This window comes from Ascaphus truei, unplaced genomic scaffold (genome assembly GCF_040206685.1).
Source record: "Ascaphus truei isolate aAscTru1 unplaced genomic scaffold, aAscTru1.hap1 HAP1_SCAFFOLD_967, whole genome shotgun sequence".
NCBI lineage: Eukaryota > Metazoa > Chordata > Amphibia > Anura > Ascaphidae > Ascaphus > Ascaphus truei.
The window spans coordinates 88,221-109,107 of NW_027457306.1; the positions used below are offsets into that span (position 1 = coordinate 88,221).

A 20,887-nucleotide genomic window follows, 5' to 3' on the forward strand; every position below is an offset into this window, starting at 1 on the left:
GATGACCCGTTGGATTGTAGGATTTGAGTGGGGATGGGATGACCCGTTGGATTGTAGGATCTGAGCGGAGGTGGGATGACCCGTTGGATTGTAGGATCTGAGCGGGGATGGGATGACCGGTTGGATTGTAGGATCTGAGCGGGGATGGGATGACCCGTTGGATTGTAGGATCTGAGCGGGGATGGGGTGACCCGTTGGATTGTAGGATCTGAGCGGGGATGGGATGACCCGTTGGATTGTAGGATCTGAGCGGAGGTGGGATGACCCGTTGGATTGTAGGATCTGAGCGGGGATAGGATGACCCGTTGGATTGTAGGATCTGAGCAGGGATGGGATGACCCGTTGGATTGTAGGATTTGACACACACTGATTTACACACACAGACACACACACACACACACACACACACACACACACACACACACACACACACACACACACACACACACACACACTGATACACACACACACACTGATACACACACACACACACTGATACACACACACACACACTGATACACACAGAGAAGACACACACAACAGACTGACACACACTGACACACAGAGCAGACTGACTCAGATACACACACACTACACACAGAGGAGACACACACACTCTGATACACACAGCAGACTGACTCAAGTACATGCGCACTCACACACAGACACATACTGCTACACACACACACTACACACAGAGAAAACACACACACACACACACACTCAGATACACACAACAGACTGACTCAGGTGCGCGCGCACACACACTGATACACTGAGCAGACTGACTCAGATACACACACCCACTGATACATACAGAGAAGACACACTCAGACACACACACTCTCTGATACACATAGCAGACTGTCTCAGGTACACGCGCACTCCCACACACATACTGATACACACAGAGCAGACTGACTCACATACGCACAGAACAGTATGACTTCGGCACACAAACACACACCCAGCGGACACCCACAAATACACAGTGACACAGAGCGGAGTGTCTCCCCCTACAGCCTCCCTCACACTGACTGCCATGGGAGGCGTAACCCGTCTCCCGAGTCTACCCAAGATCCCGGGCGTCCCCTGGTCGTCCCAGAAGCCTTTGCCAGGCTGGGGCCCCCGCGCAGCCTATCACACAGCGTAATGACCCCGTTCCCCCCCCCCCGGTGCAGGGTGTAAGCACGTGAAGGGTATCCTCCTCTTCGGACCCCCGGGGTGCGGCAAGACCCTGATGGCCCGACAGATCGGCAAGATGCTGAACGCCCGCGAGCCCAAGGTGGTCAACGGTCCGGAGATCCTCAACAAGTACGTGGGGGAGTCGGAGGCCAACATCCGCAAGCTGTTCGCTGATGCAGAGGAGGAGCAGAGAAGGGTGAGCCCCCCCCAAACCCCCCCAAACAGAGAGGACAAGGGGAGCCGTCTATATATATATATATCCCTACTAGAGAGACGAGGGAGCGGCAAACATGCAATCCCACACTGCCATTAGTACACTTTGCCCCTAGGAGGGACTGACCCCTTAACCCTGTCACTGCCATTAGTACACTTTGCCCCTAGGAGAGACTGATCCCTTAACCATGTCACTGCCATTAGTACACTTTGCCCCTAGGAGAGACTGATCCCTTAACCATGTCACTGCCATTAGTACACTTTGCCCCTAGGAGGGACTGACCCCTTAACCCTGTCACTGCCATTAGTACACTTTGCCCCTAGGAGAAACTGACCCCTTAACCCTGTCACTGCCATTAGTACACTTTGCCCCTAGGAGAGACTGACCCCTTAACCATGTCACTGCCATTAGTACACTTTGCCCCTAGGAGGGACTGACCCCTTAACCATGTCACTGCCATTAGTACACTTTGCCCCTAGGAGAGACTGATCCCTTAACCATGTCACTGCCATTAGTACACTTTGCCCCTAGGAGAGACTGACCCCTTAACCATGTCACTGCCATTAGTACACTTTGCCCCTAGGAGAGACTGATCCCTTAACCATGTCACTGCCATTAGTACACTTTGCCCCTAGGAGGGACTGACCCCTTAACCCTGTCACTGCCATTAGTACACTTTGCCCCTAGGAGAAACTGACCCCTTAACCCTGTCACTGCCATTAGTACACTTTGCCCCTAGGAGAGACTGATCCCTTAACCATGTCACTGCCATTAGTACACTTTGCCCCTAGGAGAGACTGATCCCTTAACCATGTCACTGCCATTAGTACACTTTGTCCCTAGGAGAGACTGACCCCTTAACCATGTCACTGCCATTAGTACACGTTGCCCCTAGGAGAGACTGACCCCTTAACCCTGTCACTGCCATTAGTACACTTTGCCCCTAGGAGAGACTGACCCCTTAACCATGTCACTGCCATTAGTACACGTTGCCCCTAGGAGACTGATCCCTTAACCATGTCACTGCCATTAGTACACTTTGCCCCTAGGAGGGACTGACACCTTAACCATGTCACTGCCATTAGTACACTTTGCCCCTAGGAGAGACTGACCCCTTAACCATGTCACTGCCATTAGTACACTTTGCCCCTAGGAGGGACTGACCCCTTAACCCTGTCACTGCCATTAGTACACTTTGCCCCTAGGAGGGACTGACCCCTTAACCATGTCACTGCCATTAGTACACTTTGCCCCTAGGAGAGACTGACCCCTTAACCATGTCACTGCCATTAGTACACTTTGCCCCTAGGAGGGACTGACCCCTTAACCCTGTCACTGCCATTAGTACACTTTGCCCCTAGGAGAGACTGACCCCTTAACCATGTCACTGCCATTAGTACACTTTGCCCCTAGGAGAGACTGACCCCTTAACCCTGTCACTGCCATTAGTACACTTTGCCCCTAGGAGAGACTGACCCCTTAACCCTGTCACTGCCATTAGTACACTTTGCCCCTAGGAGAGACTGACCCCTTAACCCTGTCACTGCCATTAGTACACTTTGCCCCTAGGAGAGACTGACCCCTTAACCCTGTCACTGCCATTAGTACACTTTGCCCCTAGGAGAGACTGACCCCTTAACCCTGTCACTGCCATTAGTACACTTTGCCCCTAGGAGAGACTGACCCCTTAACCCTGTCACTGCCATTAGTACACTTTGCCCCTAGGAGAGACTGACCCCTTAACCATGTCACTGCCATTAGTACACTTTGCCCCTAGGAGAGACTGACCCCTTAACCCTGTCACTGCCATTAGTACACTTTGCCCCTAGGAGAGACTGACCCCTTAACCCCGTCACTGCCATTAGTACACTTTGCCCCTAGGAGGGACTGACCCCTTAACCCTGTCACTGCCATTAGTACACTTTGCCCCTAGGAGAGACTGACCCCTTAACCATGTCACTGCCATTAGTACACTTTGCCCCTAGGAGAGACTGACCCCTTAACCCTGTCACTGCCATTAGTACACTTTGCCCCTAGGAGAGACTGACCCCTTAACCCTGTCACTGCCATTAGTACACTTTGCCCCTAGGAGAGACTGACCCCTTAACCATGTCACTGCCATTAGTACACTTTGCCCCTAGGAGAGACTGACCCCTTAACCCTGTCACTGCCATTAGTACACTTTGCCCCTAGGAGAGACTGACCCCTTAACCCTGTCACTGCCATTAGTACACTTTGCCCCTAGGAGGAACTGACCCCTTAACCATGTCACTGCCATTAGTACACTTTGCCCCTAGGAGAGACTGACCCCTTAACCCTGTCACTGCCATTAGTACACTTTGCCCCTAGGAGAGACTGACCCCTTAACCATGTCACTGCCATTAGTACACTTTGCCCCTAGGAGAGACTGACCCCTTAACCCTGTCACTGCCATTAGTACACTTTGCCCCTAGGAGAGACTGACCCCTTAACCCTGTCACTGCCATTAGTACACTTTGCCCCTAGGAGAGACTGATCCCTTAACCCTGTCACTGCCATTAGTACACTTTGCCCCTAGGAGGGACTGACCCCTTAACCATGTCACTGCCATTAGTACACTTTGCCCCTAGGAGGGACTGACCCCTTAACCATGTCACTGCCATTAGTACACTTTGCCCCTAGGAGAGACTGACCCCTTAACCATGTCACTGCCATTAGTACACTTTGCCCCTAGGAGAGACTGACCCCTTAACCCTGTCACTGCCATTAGTACACTTTGCCCCTAGGAGGGACTGATCCCTTAACCATGTCACTGCCATTAGTGCACTTTGCCCCTAGGAGAGACTGACCCCTTAACCATGTCACTGCCATTAGTACACTTTGTCCCTAGGAGAGACTGACCCCTTAACCCTGTCACTGCCATTAGTACACTTTGCCCCTAGGAGGGACTGACCCCTTAACCATGTCACTGCCATTAGTACACTTTGCCCCTAGGAGGGACTGACCCATTAACCCTGTCACTGCCATTAGTACACTTTGCCCCTAGGAGGGACTGACCCCTTAACCATGTCACTGCCATTAGTACACTTTGCCCCTAGGAGGGACTGACCCCTTAACCATGTCACTGCCATTAGTACACTTTGCCCCTAGGAGGGACTGACCCCTTAACCATGTCACTGCTATTAGTACACTTTGCCCCTAGGAGGGACTGACCCCTTAACCCTTTCACTGCCATTAGTACACTTTGCCCCTAGGAGGGACTGACCCCTTAACCCTGTCACTGCCATTAGTACACTGCGTGCTCCGCGGTGTGTATTTGATGCCTCGGCTGGGCGCGTCCCGCTGCTGGTAATGAAGCCCGTGTAGTTACAGTCTCCCCGTGCCCTTTGCGCCCGCCGCCGGCGGCTGTAACCTTTCCTTGCAGGGTTCGCCTGGATAACGCCGGTGTGACAGGATCCGTCTGGGGCTCATAACCCTTAAACCAACACGGCGGATAGGGAAGGCTTTGTCCTGGTGAATGTCAGCCGGGCAGCCCTCCTCGCGCTGCACCCGTCCCTCGCTGAACGCTTGCAGGCGGTTAAAGGGTCAACATAAGCCCCCTCCCCCCCCCCCCCCCCCGATGAATGGGCTGATTGATAATGCTACCTGTTCTCCTGTCCACGGTGTAACCTCTGACCTTGTCTGATGCTCTGGTGCAGGGGGTTGGGCAACCCCTGTCCCCAAGGGCCACCGATAGGTCAGGGTTCCAGGATATCCCTGCTTCAGCGCAGGTGGCTCAATCAGTCCCTGCTTCAGCGCAGGTGGCTCAATCGGTCCCCAGCTTCAGCACAGGTGACTCAATCAGTCCCGGCTTCAGTGCAGGTGGCTCAATCAGTCCCTGCTTCAGTGCAGGTGGCCCAATCAGTCCCTGCTTCAGTGCAGGTGGCCCAATCAGTCCCTGCTTCAGTGCAGGTGGCTCAATCAGCTTCGACTGAGTGAGCCACCTGCGCTGAAGCAGGGATATCCTGAAAACCTGTTGCCGGCCCTTGAGGACAGGAGTCTGCCCCCCCCCCCCCTGCTCTATCTGATATGTTGGGGGGTTAGTCTTGTGTCTTCCCCACTCCCCTTACTCTATTAGCCCCTACCACCTGTGCTGCGAGGCTGTGCCACGCACCCACCACCCCTCACCCCACGTCCTCCCTCACTTGTCCCCTTCAGCATCACGTCTCTCCCTCTGGACCATACTTCTCCTCCTTGCACCTTTGTTCAAACCCGTGGCCTATTTGAAGGGGTGCAGGGAGAACCCCCCCCCCCCCCCCAGCTCGGGCCGAGGGGCCACAAGCCCACTTCCGTGGCAGTAACCGCCAACCGGCTTGTAACCGCCTCTCTGACGCTTCCCCCCCTCTCTCTCTCTCGCCAGCTCGGCGCCAACAGCGGCCTCCACATCATCATCTTTGACGAGGTCGACGCCATCTGCAAGCAGCGAGGCAGCATGGCGGGCAGCACGGGCGTCCACGACACCGTGGTCAACCAGCTGCTCTCCAAGATCGACGGCGTGGAGCAGCTAAACAACATCCTGGTGATAGGTGAGAGACGGGCGGTGGTGTCTCTGCCGTGGCGGAGGTTCCCCCCCTGTATGGCGGATGTCTTCCCTTCCGTGGCGGAGGTCGTCACCCCCCCCCCCCCCTTCCGTGGCGGAGGTCTCCCCAGAGCCTGATCCCCTCTCTGTTTCTCGCAGGGATGACCAACAGACCGGACCTGATAGATGAGGCTCTGCTGAGACCCGGGAGGCTGGAGGTGAAGATGGAGATTGGTGAGCTGTGTGGGGCGACGTTTCTGCCAGGCTCTGTCCCTCCATTTCTCCCTCTCTCTCCGTCCCGTGGCTCTCCTCTGTCTCTCCCCGCCCCGTGGCTCTCCTCTGTCTCTCTCCGCCCCGTGGCTCTCCTCTCTCTCTCTTCCTGTCGCCTTTGTCTCCAACTTCTTTCTCTCTCGCACTTTTGCGCTCTTTCTCGCTCTGCCTTCTCTCTCTGCCCTTTGGCTTTCCTCTCTCTCTCCTCTCTCTCCGCCCCGTGTCTCTCCTCTCTCTTCACCCCGTGGCTCTCCTCTCTCTCCGCCCCATGTCTCTGCTCTGTCTCTTCGCCCCGTGGCTCTCCTCTCTCTCTCCGCCCCGTGGCTCTCCTCTCTCTCCGTCCCGTGGCTCTCCTCTCTCTCCGTCCCGTGGCTCTCCTCTCTCTCCGCCCCGTGGCTCTCCTCTCTCTTCGCCCCGTGGCTCTCCTCTCTCTCCGCCCTATGTCTCTCCTCTCTCTCTTCGCCCCGTGGCTCTCCTCTGACGCCCGTGTCTCTCTACTCTCCTCTCTCTTCGCCCTGTGTCTCTCCTCTCTCTCTTCGGCCCGTGTCTCTCCTCTCTCTCTCCGCCCCGTGGCTCTCCTCTCTCTCTCCGCCCCGTGGCTCTCCTCTCTCTCTCCGCCCCGTGGCTCTCCTCTGACGCCCGTGGCTCTCCCCTCTCCCAGGCCTCCCTGACGAGAAGGGCCGTGTCCAGATCCTGCACATCCACACCGCCCGCATGAGGGAGCACAGCCTGCTCGCCACCGACGTGGACGTGGCAGAACTGGCTCAGGACACCAAGAACTTCAGTGGGGCCGAATTGGAGGGGCTGGTGAGGGCAGCGCAGTCCACTGCCATGAACCGCCACATCAAGGTGAGAGCCACGTATACTGTTACTGCTATTATATATACACTGCCACGTTCCACCACATCAAGATGAGAGCCACGTATACTGTTACTGCTATAATACACTGCCACGTTCCACCACATCAGGGTGAGAGCCACGTATACTGTTACTGCTATAATACACTGCCACGTTCCACCACATCAAGGTGAGAGCCACGTATACTGTTACTGCTATTCTATGCACTGCCACGTTCCACCACATCAAGGTGAGAGCCACGTATACTGTTACTGCTATTCTATGCACTGCCACGTTCCACCACATCAAGGTGAGAGCCACGTATACTGTGTTACTGTTATAATATATACTGCCACGTTCCACCACATCAAGGTGAGAGCCACGTATACTGTTACTGCTATTATATACACTGCCACGTTCCACCACACCAAGGTGAGAGCCACGTATACTGTGTTACTGCTATTATATAAACTGCCACGTTCCACCACATCAAGGTGAGAGCCACGTATACTGTGTTACTGCTATTATATACACTGCCACGTTCCACCACATCAAGGTGAGAGCCACGTATACTGTTACTGCTATTCTATGCACTGCCACGTTCCACCACATCAAGGTGAGAGCTACGTATACTGTGTTACTGTTATAATATATACTGCCACGTTCAACCACATCAGGGTGAGAGCCACGTATACTGTTACTGCTATTACATTCACTGTCACGTTCCACCACATCAAGGTGAGAGCCACGTATACTGTGTTACTACTATTATATACACTGCCACGTTCCACCACATCAAGGTGAGAGCCACGTATACTGTGTTACTGCTATTATATACACTGCCACGTTCCACCACATCAAGGTGAGAGCCACGTATACTGTTACTGCTATTCTATGCACTGCCACGTTCCACCACATCAAGGTGAGAGCCACGTATACTGTTACTGCTATTCTATGCACTGCCACGTTCCACCACATCAAGGTGAGAGCCACGTATACTGTGTTACTGTTATAATATATACTGCCACGTTCCACCACATCAAGGTGAGAGCCACGTATACTGTTACTGCTATTATATACACTGCCACGTTCCACCACACAAGGTGAGAGCCACGTATACTGTGTTACTGCTATTATATACACTGCCACGTTCCACCACATCAAGGTGAGAGCCACGTATAATGTTACTACTATTATATACACTGCCACGTTCCACCACATCAAGGTGAGAGCCACGTATAGAGTGTGTTACTGCTATAATATATACTGCCACGTTCCACCATATCAAGGTGAGAGCCACGTATACTGTGTTACTACTATTATATACACTGCCACGTTCCACCACATCAAGGTGAGAGCCACGTATACTGTGTTACTGCTATTATATACACTGCCACGTTCCACCACATCAAGGTGAGAGCCACGTATACTGTTACTGCTATTATATACACTGCCACGTTCCACCACATCAAGGTGAGAGCCACGTATACTGTGTTACTACTATTATATACACTGCCACGTTCCACCACATCAAGGTGAGAGCCACGTATACTGTTACTGCTATTATATACACTGCCACGTTCCACCACATCAAGGTGAGAGCCACGTATACTGTGTTACTACTATTATATACACTGCCACGTTCCACCACATCAAGGTGAGAGCCACGTATACTGTGTTACTGCTATTATATACACTGCCACGTTCCACCACATCAAGGTGAGAGCCACGTATAATGTTACTGCTATTATATACACACACTACGCACATACACATATATACGCGCACGCTGACCCCCCCCCCCCCCCCCCCCCCCGCCCATGTCCATTCTTCCCGACAGGCGACCACCAAAGTGGAGGTGGACATGGAGAAGGCCGAGCGCCTGCAGGTCACCCGCGTGGACTTCCTAACCTCCCTGGAAAACGATATCAAGCCGTAAGTGACTAAAACCACTTCAGAGGCCAGGCCCTGAGCTCTGTGTATTACCGCTCCCCCCCCCCTCTCCGCCCCCGAGTCACAGTATCAGGGGTTCCCACTTCAGAGGCCAGACCCTGAGCTCTGTGTATAACCGCTCCCCCCCCCCCCCCCCCTCTCAGGCTTTCGGGACCAATCAGGAAGACTACACCGGCTTCATCATGAACGGCATCATCAAATGGGGCGACCCCGTGACCCGTGTGCTGGACGACGGGGAGCTGCTGGTGCGGCAAACCAAGAACAGTGACCGCACGCCGCTGGTCAGCGTCCTGCTGGAAGGTGAGAGCGAGGGGGGATGAGAGCTGGAGGGAGGGGAGCGAGGGGGATAGCTGAAGGGGAGCGAGGGGGAGAGCTGGAGGGGGGGAGCGAGGGGGGAGAGCTGGAGGGGAGCGAGGGGGAGAGCTGAGGGGGAGAGCTGGAGGGGGAGCGAGGGGGAGAGCTGGAGGGGAGCGAGGGGGGAGAGCTGGAGGGGGGTGAGGGGGGAGAGCTGGAGGGGAGCGAGGGGGGAGAGCTAGAGGGGAGCGAGGGGGGAGAGCTGGAGGGGAGCGAGGGGGAGAGCTGGAGGGGAGCGAGGGGGGAGAGCTGGAGGGGAGCGAGGGGGAAAGCTGGGGGAGAGCTGGAGGGGAGCGAGGGGGAGAGCTCGAGGGGAGCGAGGGGGGGATTGAGGGGGAGAGCTCGAGGGGGGTATTGAGGGAGAGAGCTGGAGGGAAGCGAGGGCAGCGAGGGGGAGAGTGCGAGGAGGGGAGAGCTGGAGGGGAGCGAGGGGGAGAGCTGGAGGGGAGCGAGGGGGGGATTGAGGGGGAGAGCTCGAGGGGGGTATTGAGGGAGAGAGCTGGAGGGAAGCGAGGGCAGCGAGGGGGAGAGTGCGAGGAGGGGAGAGCTGGAGGGGAGCGAGGGGGAGAGCTGGAGGGGAGCGAGGGGGAGAGCGATGTCACAATGGACGCACTTATTAACACATATATATTTTGTGGATCCCAATTGAGCAGAACAAGTTGAGCAAAATAAACTTGAGATTTATTCCCTTGATAGGCAAACACACGACAACTGCAGAATACACTTAATAATTACACTTACTGGTATAGGAACAGGAGATAATGTCCAGAAAGGTGCAAAGCACCAGAAGATTGTCTTTTAAAATGTAGTCCTTTTGCAAGGACATAAATTGCCAGCCCCAATCCTTCTGTGAAAGTGTAAAGTCTTTTCTGGTCCGTTGGGGTTAATCAGATAACCCCCAGCACTCACAGTGTCCTGACGCAGAGTTTTGTCCTTGGTTCCGATGTAATAAGACGCTTTGCGTTCCAGGAATGTGCTGCTGCTCTTCTCCGCTATTAGAAGCGTATTGGAAATACGCTCACGTGGTAGAATGAAGAACGAAAGACACTGGGAATAGCCTGGGTGGGCTGTATATAGGGTTTGGAAGCCTATCGCCAACATACCCACCCAATCCCCCTCGTGGGAAAGTAATCATTCCCCAATCACCTACTTGCCCCACAGTTTGGAGAGTGGGCACATTTCCTGTTCACACAGGGCATGTGCGACAATGCTACCTTGGCTACTTAGCATTGGTGCACTCCCCTCTTACCTGGCCCCTCTCAGGCTGTAAGGGGGGACTCCGGGTGAGAGCTAGTACAAATGGTCAACAGGATTTCCTATTTAGCATCCATCTGGCCAATTCCCACACCCCCCTTACTCTGGGTCTTTTTGATATGCAACTTCCAGAGAGACTTACAGGCGTGGGCCCAGCATGTTACCTTTGAAGCTTGCATAGGAAAGTGACCCAGCTCATAGGTGTCAAAACATTTGGTTCTTGTGTGCATTTTAATGACAGGAGAGAACACCTCATCCTGCCTGTCTCTTAAAACCTGCAGCAAAAATACACTTTATGAAAATACATGTTCCCCTTATCTCACACTTATATTTTCCATGTGTGTGTGCTTGGGATGTACTATACGGCAAGCTCATACAATCCTGCAAAATGGGGACAACAAGGACAGAGGGGAAAATAAGACATGTACAGTGCATGGAAAAATTACACCCCTTCATCCCCAATACGAAATAGGGGTAACCAGCCGAGCACCCTGCCTTTATTAATGCGCTGATTACCCCATTTTCTTCACAAGTGAGGGGGAGAGCTGGAGGGGGAGCGAAGGGGGGGGAGCTGAGGGGGAGCTGGAGGGGAGCTGGAGGGGAGGGGGGGAGAGTTGGAGGGGAGCGAGGGGGACAGCTGAGGGGGGAGAGAGCTCGAGGGGAGGGGAAGCGGGATGAGAGCTCGAGGGGAGCAGGGGGGAGGGGTAAGGGTGAGAGCGCGAGGGGCACGGGGGAGGGGAAGCGTGATGAGAGCTCAAGGGGGAGAGCTCGTGGGGAGCGAGGGGGAGAGGTTTTGTGGAGCAGAGGGGACTAGGGGGGAGAGCTGGAGGGGAGCGAGGGGGAGAGCTGTAGGAGCGAGGGGGAGAGTTGGAGGGGAGCGAGGGGGAGAGTTGGAGGGGGAGCGAGGGGGAGAGCTGTAGGGGAGCGAGGGGAGAGCTGGAGGGGAGTGAGGTGGAGACAGCTCTAGCGGAGGGGTGAGGGGAAGCGGGATGAGAGCTTGAGGGGGAGCGAGGGGGAGGGGTAAGGGGGAGAGCTCGAGGGGAAGGGGGAGGGGAAGTGGGATGAGAGCTCAAGGGCACGGGGAGAGCGGGAGAGCTCGAGGGGGAGCGAGGGGAAGAGGTTTTGTGGAGCAGAGGGGACTAGGGAGGGAGAGGGGACTAGGGAGAGCGAGATCAAACTGACCTCCAATCCCCTCCCTAACTGACCTCCAATCCCCCCTTAACTGACCTCCAATCTTCCCCTAACTGACCTCCAATCCCCCCTTAACTGACCTCCAATCCTCCCCTAACTGACCTCCAATCCTCCCTTAACTGACCTCCAATCCCCTCTTACTGACCTCCAATCCCCCACTAACTGACCTCCAATCCCCTCCTCTAACTGACCTCCAATCCTCCCCTAACTGACCTCCAATCACCTCCTCTAACTGACCTCCAATCCCCTCCTCTAACTGACCTCCATCCCCCCCTAACTGACCTCCAATCCCCTCCTCTAACTGACCTCCAATCCCCCACTAACTGACCTCCAATCCCCTCCTCAAACTGACCTCCAATCCCCTCCCCTAACTGACCTCCAATCCCCCCCTTAACTGACCTCCAATCTTCCCCTAACTGACCTCCAATCCCCCTTAACTGACCTCCAATCCTCCCCTAACTGACCTCCAATCCCCTCCTCTAACTGACCTCCAATCCTCGCCTAACTGACCTCCAATCCCCTCCTCTAACTGACCTCCAATCCTCCACTATCTGACCTCTAATCCCCTCCTCTAACTGACCTCAAATCCTCCCCTAACTGACCTCCAATCCCCTCCTCTAACTGACCTCCAATCCCCTCCCCTAACTGACCTCCAATCCTCCCCTAACTGACCTCCAATCCCCTCCTCTAACTGACCTCCAATCCCCTCCTCTAACTGACCTCCAATCCCCTCCCCTAACTGACCTCCAATCCCCCCTTAACTGACCTCCAATCCCCCCTTAACTGACCTCCAATCCCCCCTTAACTGACCTCCAATCCCCCCTTAACTGACCTACAATTCCCCCCCCTAACTAACTACAGTCCCCCCTAACTAACCTCCAATGCCCCCCTAACTAACCTCCAATGCCCCCCCTAACTAACCTCCGATACCCCCCCTAACTAACCTCCCATGCCCCCCCTAACTAACCTCCAATGCCCCCCTAACTAAACTCCGATGCCCCCCCTAACTAACCTCCCATGCCCCCCTAACTAACCTCCGATGCCCCCCCTAACTAACCTCCCATGCCCCCCTAACTAACCTCCGATGCCCCCCCTAACTAACCTCCGATGCCCCCCCTAACTAAACTCTGATGACCCCCCCCTAACTAACCTCCAATGCCCCCCCTAACTAACCTCCAATCCCCCCCCCTAACTAACCTCCAATGCCCCCCTAACTAACCTCCAATCCTCCCCCCCCCCTAACTAACCTCCAATCCCCCCCTCCTAACTAACTTCCAATCCCCCCTAGCTAAGCGGGTTGAGACTGTGGTGTGGGACGGGGTAGGAGGAAGTTGTGTGCGTGTGTGTGTGTGTGCGCCGCCTGTACGTGCGCAGGCCCTGGATATATTAACCCCCGGCTGCTTGTTCCCGGCAGGGGCCCCGCACAGCGGGAAAACGGCGCTGTCCGCGAAGATCTCCGAGGAATCCAACTTCCCCCTTCATCAAAATCTGCTCCCCGGAGAAAATGATCGGATTCTCCGAGACAGCAAAGTGCCAGGCCATGAAAAAGGTGTGTGTGCAAGTGTGTGTGTGCGGTGTGTGTGTGTGCAAGGTGTGTGTGTGTGCAAGGTGTGTGTGTGTGTGCAAGGTGTGTGTGTGTGTGTGCAAGGTGTGTGTGTGTGCAAGGTGTGTGTGTGTGCAAGGTGTGTGTGTGTGCAAGGTGTGTGTGGTGCAAGGTGTGTGTGTGTGTGTGCAAGGTGTGTGTGTGTGCAAGGTGTGTGTAAGGTGTGTGTAAGGGGCGCGTGTGTGCGGCGCACACTGTGTCTCCCTCTCCTCGCCTTTCTCCCCCACTTCTCTCCTCCCCCCCCTCGTTCTCTCCTCCCCCCCTCTCTCCTCCCCCCTCTCCTCTCTCCTTCCCCCCTCTCTCTCTCCTACCCCCCTCTCTCTCTACCCCCCTCTCTCTCCTACCCCCCCTCTCTCTCTCCTACCCCCTCTCTCCTCCTTCCCCCCCTCTCTCCCTCCTTCCCCCCCCCCTCCTCCCTCCTTCCCCCCTCCCTCCCTCCCTCCTTCCCCCCTCCCTCCTTCCCCCCTCTCTCTCTCCTTCCCCCCTCTCCCTCTCCTTCCCCCTCTCTCCCTCTCCTTCCCTCTCTCTTCCTCCCCTCCTCTCTCTCTCTCCCCCCTCTTTCTCCTCCCCCCTCTTTCTCCTCCCCCCACTCTCCCCTTCCCCTTCCATCTCTCGCTCTCTCACCCTCCCCCCTCTCTCTCCCTCCCCCCTCTCTCTCCTCCCCGCACTCTCCCTTCCCCCCTCCCTCCTTCCCCCCTCTCTCCCCCTCTCTCTCCCTCTCTCCCCCCCTCTCTCTCTCTCCCCCTCTCTCCCCCCCCTCTCTCTCTCTCTCCCCTCTCCCCTCTCTCCCGCTTTCTCCCGCTCGCTCTCGCGCTCTCCCCCTCTCTCCCCTCCCTCTCTCTCTCCCTCTCGGTCCACGGTCTCACCCCGTCCCTTCCCTCTCCAGATCTTTGACGACGCCTACAAGTCCCAGCTGAGCTGCGTGGTGGTGGACGACATTGAGAGGCTGTTAGGTGAGCAGCGGCACGCAGGAACCGCCGGCACCGCCGGCACTCAGCGGGGTTAGCGGCTAATCCCTCCGGGGTTTTAACCTGGTCTCCCCCTTGCAGACTACGTCCCCATCGGCCCTCGCTTCTCCAACCTGGTCCTGCAGGCCCTGCTTGTGCTCCTGAAGAAGGCCCCCCCGCAGGTAAGAGACGGCGTGGCGGTGTGTGAGCCGGGGGGACGCGGGAACGGGTCGGTACGGTGTTAGCCCGGGGAAGGGACAGACACAACCGGAGTACAAGTGCTACCTTGTTAATGGCCAACCTCTTGGTGAAAGAGAGTGCAAGCTCTCCGGGCCACAACTGTCCCTTCTTCAGGCAGAGTCGGTGGTACAGAAAGCCGGCCCTCTAACTGCTCGTGGGCCATTAAAAGTGTCGCTTCTAAACAAGCCTGGGAGTCAACTACACACACTTCCTCCTTCCCCTCCCCCCATCCCTCTACCCCTGTTCCCCCCTCTTCCCTCCCCCCCTCTGCCCTCCCTTCCCCCCCTCTGCCCTCCCTTCCCCCCCCCTCTGCCCTCCCTTCCCCCCCTCTGCCCTCCCTTCCCCCCCCTCTGCCCTCCCTTCCCCCCCCTCTGCCTTCCCTTCTCCTCCCTCTGCCTTCCCTTCTCCTCCCTCTGCCTTCCCTTCCCCTCCCTCTGCCTTCCCTTCCCCCCCCCTCTGCCTTCCCTTCCCCCCCCCCCTCTGCCTTCCCTTCCCCCCCCCCTGTGCCCTCACTTCCCCCCCCTCTGCCCTCCCTTCCCCTCCCTCTGCCCTCCCTTCCCCCTCCCTCTGCCCTCCCTTCCCCCTCCCTTCCCCTCCCTCTGCCCTCCCTCTGCCCTCCCTCTGCCCTCCCTTCCCCCTCCCTCTGCCCTCCCTTCCCCCTCCCTCTGCCCTCCCTTCCCCCTCCCTCTGCCCTCCCCCCCCCCCCTCCGCCCCTCCGCCCCCTCTCCTCCGCCCCCTCTCCTCCCCCCCCTCTGCCCTCCCCCCTCTGCCCTCCCCCCTCTCCCCTCCTTCCCCAATTAACCCCTCCACTTCCCGCTCCCCCAGGGCCGCAAGCTCCTGATTATCGGCACCACCAGCCGCAAAGACGTCCTGCAGGAGATGGAGATGTTGGACGCCTTCAGCACCACCATCCACGTGCCCAACATCTCCACGGGAGAGCAGCTCATGGAGGCGTTGGAGGTGAGGCCACCACACGGGTCCCACCCGGTGGGAACGTAGGACGGGGAGGCAACCGTTGGGAGTCACTGGGAAGGGAAGGCACCCACGGGTGCTGGAGGTGCTGCTGACACCTCGATAGGGCTCCCTTCCCCCCCTTCTCTGGTGGTCAGTTGACGTTGGTGGCTTCCATTGGCTGCCGTGTTCCTCGACGCGACGCAATCCCGGGAGTCCCGAGTATAACGTGGGCGCCAGTCCTCGGGACGCCAGCCGGACATGTCCTCGGGACACCAGCCGGACATGTCCTCGGGACGCCAGCCGGACATGTCCTCGGGACGCCAGCCGGACATGTCCTCGGGACGCCAGCCGGACATGTCCTCTGGACACCAGCCGGACATGTCCTCGGGACGCCAGCCGGACATGTCCTCGGGACGCCAGCCGGACATGTCCTCTGGACACCAGCCGGACATGTCCTCGGGACGCCAGCCGGACATGTCCTCGGGACGCCAGCCGGACATGTCCTCGGGACGCCAGCCGGACATGTCCTCGGGACGCCAGCCGGACATGTCCTCGGGACACCAGCCGGACATGTCCTCGGGACGCCAGCCGGACATGTCCTCGGGACGCCAGCCGGACATGTCCTCTGGACGCCAGCCGGACATGTCCTCGGGACGCCAGCCGGACATGTCCTCGGGACACCAGCCGGACATGTCCTCGGGACACCAGCCGGACATGTCCTCGGGACGCCAGCCGGACATGTCCTCGGGACACCAGCCGGACATGTCCTCGGGACACCAGCCGGACATGTCCTCGTTGAAGAGCTGATGTAGACAATCTAGAACGGGGGGTCGTCCAACGCCACTTCTCAAGGGCCACCAGCAAGGAGCTAAGGCTAGCCCTGTTTCAGCACAGGTGGATCCATCCGACAGAGCCACTGATTGAGCCACCTGTGCTGAAGCAGGGATATCCCGGTTACCGGGCCTGTTGGTGGCCCTAAAGGACTTCAGTTGACCACCCCTGATCTAGATAAACATACAGCACAGACATATGGAAATCACACGGGCTTTAAATAAACATTTTAAAATACGTCGGAGACTGACCCCTTAACCATGTCACTGCCATTAGTACACTTTGCCCCTAGGAGGGACTGACCCCTTAACCATGTCACTGCCATTAGTACACTTTGCCCCTAGGAGAGACTGACCCCTTAACCATGTCACTGCCATTAGTACACTTTGCCCCTAGGAGAGACTGACCCCTTAACCCTGTCACTGCCATTAGTGCACTTTGCCCCTAGGAGAGACTGACCCCTTAACCATGTCACTGCCATTAGTGCACTTTGCTACTAGGAGAGACTGACCCCTTAACCATGTCACTGCCATTAGTACACTTTGCCCACAGGAGAGACTGTCCCCTTAACCCTGTCACTGCCATTAGTACACTTTGCCCCTAGGAGAGACTGACCCCTTAACCCTGTCACTGCCATTAGTACACTTTGCCCCTAGGAGGGACTGACCCCTTAACCATGTCACTGCCATTAATACACTTTGCCCCTAGGAGGGACTGACCCCTTAACCATGTCACTGCCATTAGTACACTTTGCCCCTAGGAGGGACTGACCCCTTAACCATGTCACTGCCATTAGTACACTTTGCCCCTAGGAGAGACTGACCCCTTAACCATGTCACTGCCATTAGTACACTTTGCCCCCAGGAGACACTGAGCCCTTAACCATGTCACTGCCATTAGTACACTTTGCCCCTAGGACAGGGGGGCGCAAACTTTTTTCCCTGCGCCCCCCTGACGGCTGTCCCCTCGCTCCCGCGCCCCCCCCCCAACCCCAACTTACCCGCGCTCCGGCGTAATGACGTCACGTTGCCATAGCAACGTGACGTCACATGACCTCGCAGCGTCATTTTGACGCCGCGTTGCCATGGCGACGCCGGGAGGAAGCCGCCGGAGCCACGGGTAAGTATGGTTTACAGAGGCCCTGCAGCTCCCCCGGCACTTAATTTAAGTGCCTTCGGGAAGCGCGCGGGGCCTCTGTAAACCCCGCGCCCCCCGTCGGCAGTCTCGCGCCCCCCCTGGGGGTCGCGCCCCCACAGATTGCGCACCGCTGCCCTAGGAGACACTGACCCCTTAACCCTGTCACTGCCATTAGTACACTTTGCTCCTAGGAGAGACTGACCCCTTAACCATGTCACTGCCATTAGTACACTTTGCCCCTAGGAGGGACTGACTCCTTAACCATGTCACTGCCATTAGTACACTTTGCCCCTAGGAGAGACTGACCCCTTAACCATGTCACTGCCATTAGTACACTTTGCCCCTAGGAGGCACTGACCCCTTAACCATGTCACTGCCATTAGTACACTTTGCCCCTAGGAGGGACTGACCCCTTAACCATGTCACTGCCATTAGTACACTTTGCCCCTAGGAGAGACTGACCCCTTAACCCTGTCACTGCCATTAGTACACTTTGCCCCTAGGAGAGACTGACCCCTTAACCATGTCACTGCCATTAGTACACTTTGCCCCTAGGAGGGACTGACCCCTTAACCATGTCACTGCCATTAGTACACTTTGCCCCTAGGAGAGACTGACCCCTTAACCCTGTCACTGCCGTTAGTACACTTTGCCCCTAGGAGGGACTGACCCCTTAACCATGTCACTGCCATTAGTACACTTTGCCCCTAGGAGGGACTGACCCCTTAACCATGTCACTGCCATTAGTACACTTTGCCCCTAGGAGGGACTGACCCCTTAACCATGTCACTGCCATTAGTACACTTTGCCCCTAGGAGAGACTGACCCCTTAACCATGTCACTGCCATTAGTACACTTTGCCCCTAGGAGAGACTGACTCCTTAACCATGTCACTGCCATTAGTACACTTTGCCCCTAGGAGAGACTGACCCCTTAACCCTGTCACTGCCATTAGTACACTTTGCCCCTAGGAGAGACTGACCCCTTAACCATGTCACTGCCATTAGTGCACTTTGCTACTAGGAGAGACTGACCCCTTAACCATGTCACTGCCATTAGTACACTTTGCCCCTAGGAGAGACTGACCCCTTAACCCTGTCACTGCCATTAGTACACTTTGCCCCTAGGAGGGACTGACCCCTTAACCATGTCACTGCCATTAATACACTTTGCCCCTAGGAGGGACTGACCCCTTAACCATGTCACTGCCATTAGTACACTTTGCCCCTAGGAGGGACTGACCCCTTAACCATGTCACTGCCATTAGTACACTTTGCCCCTAGGAGAGACTGACCCCTTAACCCTGTCACTGCCATTAGTACACTTTGCCCCTAGGAGAGACTGACCCCTTAACCATGTCACTGCCATTAGTACACTTTGCCCCTAGGAGGGACTGACCCCTTAACCATGTCACTGCCATTAGTACACTTTGCCCCTAGGAGAGACTGACCCCTTAACCCTGTCACTGCCGTTAGTACACTTTGCCCCTAGGAGGGACTGACCCCTTAACCATGTCACTGCCATTAGTACACTTTGCCCCTAGGAGGGACTGACCCCTTAACCATGTCACTGCCATTAGTACACTTTGCCCCTAGGAGGGACTGACCCCTTAACCATGTCACTGCCATTAGTACACTTTGCCCCTAGGAGAGACTGACCCCTTAACCATGTCACTGCCATTAGTACACTTTGCCCCTAGGAGAGACTGACTCCTTAACCATGTCACTGCCATTAGTACACTTTGCCCCTAGGAGAGACTGACCCCTTAACCCTGTCACTGCCATTAGTACACTTTGCCCCTAGGAGAGACTGACCCCTTAACCATGTCACTGCCATTAGTACACTTTGCTACTAGGAGAGACTGACCCCTTAACCATGTCACTGCCATTAGTACACTTTGCCCCTAGGAGAGACTGACCCCTTAACCCTGTCACTGCCATTAGTACACTTTGCCCCTAGGAGGGACTGACCCCTTAACCATGTCACTGCCATTAATACACTTTGCCCCTAGGAGGGACTGACCCCTTAACCATGTCACTGCCATTAGTACACTTTGCCCCTAGGAGGGACTGACCCCTTAACCATGTCACTGCCATTAGTACACTTTGCCCCTAGGAGAGACTGACCCCTTAACCATGTCACTGCCATTAGTACACTTTGTCCCTAGGAGGGACTGACCCCTTAACCATGTCACTGCCATTAGTACACTTTGCCCCTAGGAGAGACTGACCCCTTAACCATGTCACTGCCATTAGTACACTTTGCCCCCAGGAGACACTGAGCCCTTAACCATGTCACTGCCATTAGTACACTTTGCCCCTAGGACAGGGGGGCGCAAACTTTTTTCCCTGCGCCCCCCTGACGGCTGTCCCCTCGCTCCCGCGCCCCCCCCCAACCCCAACTTACCCGCGCTCCGGCGTAATGACGTCACGTTGCCATAGCAACGCCGGGAGGAAGCCGCCGGAGCCACGGGTAAGTATGGTTTACAGAGGCCCTGCAGCTCCCCCGGCACTTAATTTAAGTGCCTTCGGGAAGCGCGCGGGGCCTCTGTAAACCCCGCGCCCCCCGTCGGCAGTCTCGCGCCCCCCCTGGGGGTCGCGCCCCACAGATTGCGCACCGCTGCCCTAGGAGACACTGACCCCTTAACCCTGTCACTGCCATTAGTACACTTTGCTCCTAGGAGAGACTGACCCCTTAACCATGTCACTGCCATTAGTACACTTTGCCCCTAGGAGGGACTGACTCCTTAACCATGTCACTGCCATTAGTACACTTTGCCCCTAGGAGAGACTGACCCCTTAACCATGTCACTGCCATTAGTACACTTTGCCCCTAGGAGGGACTGACCCCTTAACCATGTCACTGCCATTAGTACACTTTGCCCCTAGGAGAGACTGACCCCTTAACCCTGTCACTGCCATTAGTACACTTTGCCCCTAGGAGAGACTGACCCCTTAACCATGTCACTGCCATTAGTACACTTTGCTACTAGGAGAGACTGACCCCTTAACCATGTCACTGCCATTAGTACACTTTGCCCCTAGGAGAGACTGACCCCTTAACCCTGTCACTGCCATTAGTACACTTTGCCCCTAGGAGGGACTGACCCCTTAACCATGTCACTGCCATTAATACACTTTGCCCCTAGGAGGGACTGACCCCTTAACCATGTCACTGCCATTAGTACACTTTGCCCCTAGGAGGGACTGACCCCTTAACCATGTCACTGCCATTAGTACACTTTGCCCCTAGGAGAGACTGACCCCTTAACCATGTCACTGCCATTAGTACACTTTGCCCCCAGGAGACACTGAGCCCTTAACCATGTCACTGCCATTAGTACACTTTGCCCCTAGGACAGGGGGGCGCAAACTTTTTTC

The 20,887-nt window shown here is 56.1% G+C and overlaps 1 protein-coding gene across 1 annotated transcript in view; it reads left to right on the top strand.

The window, feature by feature from the left end:
• LOC142486590 (vesicle-fusing ATPase-like) overlaps window positions 1–20,887 on the top strand; it is a 91,741-nt gene that overhangs the window by 66,720 nt on the left and 4,134 nt on the right. Inside the window, 11 exon segments of the mRNA XM_075585169.1 lie at window positions 1,182–1,381; window positions 5,778–5,943; window positions 6,096–6,170; window positions 6,868–7,055; window positions 8,884–8,982; window positions 9,140–9,296; window positions 13,210–13,268; window positions 13,270–13,344; window positions 14,285–14,351; window positions 14,448–14,527; window positions 15,411–15,545. Coding sequence (XP_075441284.1) covers window positions 1,182–1,381; window positions 5,778–5,943; window positions 6,096–6,170; window positions 6,868–7,055; window positions 8,884–8,982; window positions 9,140–9,296; window positions 13,210–13,268; window positions 13,270–13,344; window positions 14,285–14,351; window positions 14,448–14,527; window positions 15,411–15,545 — 1,301 coding nt within the window.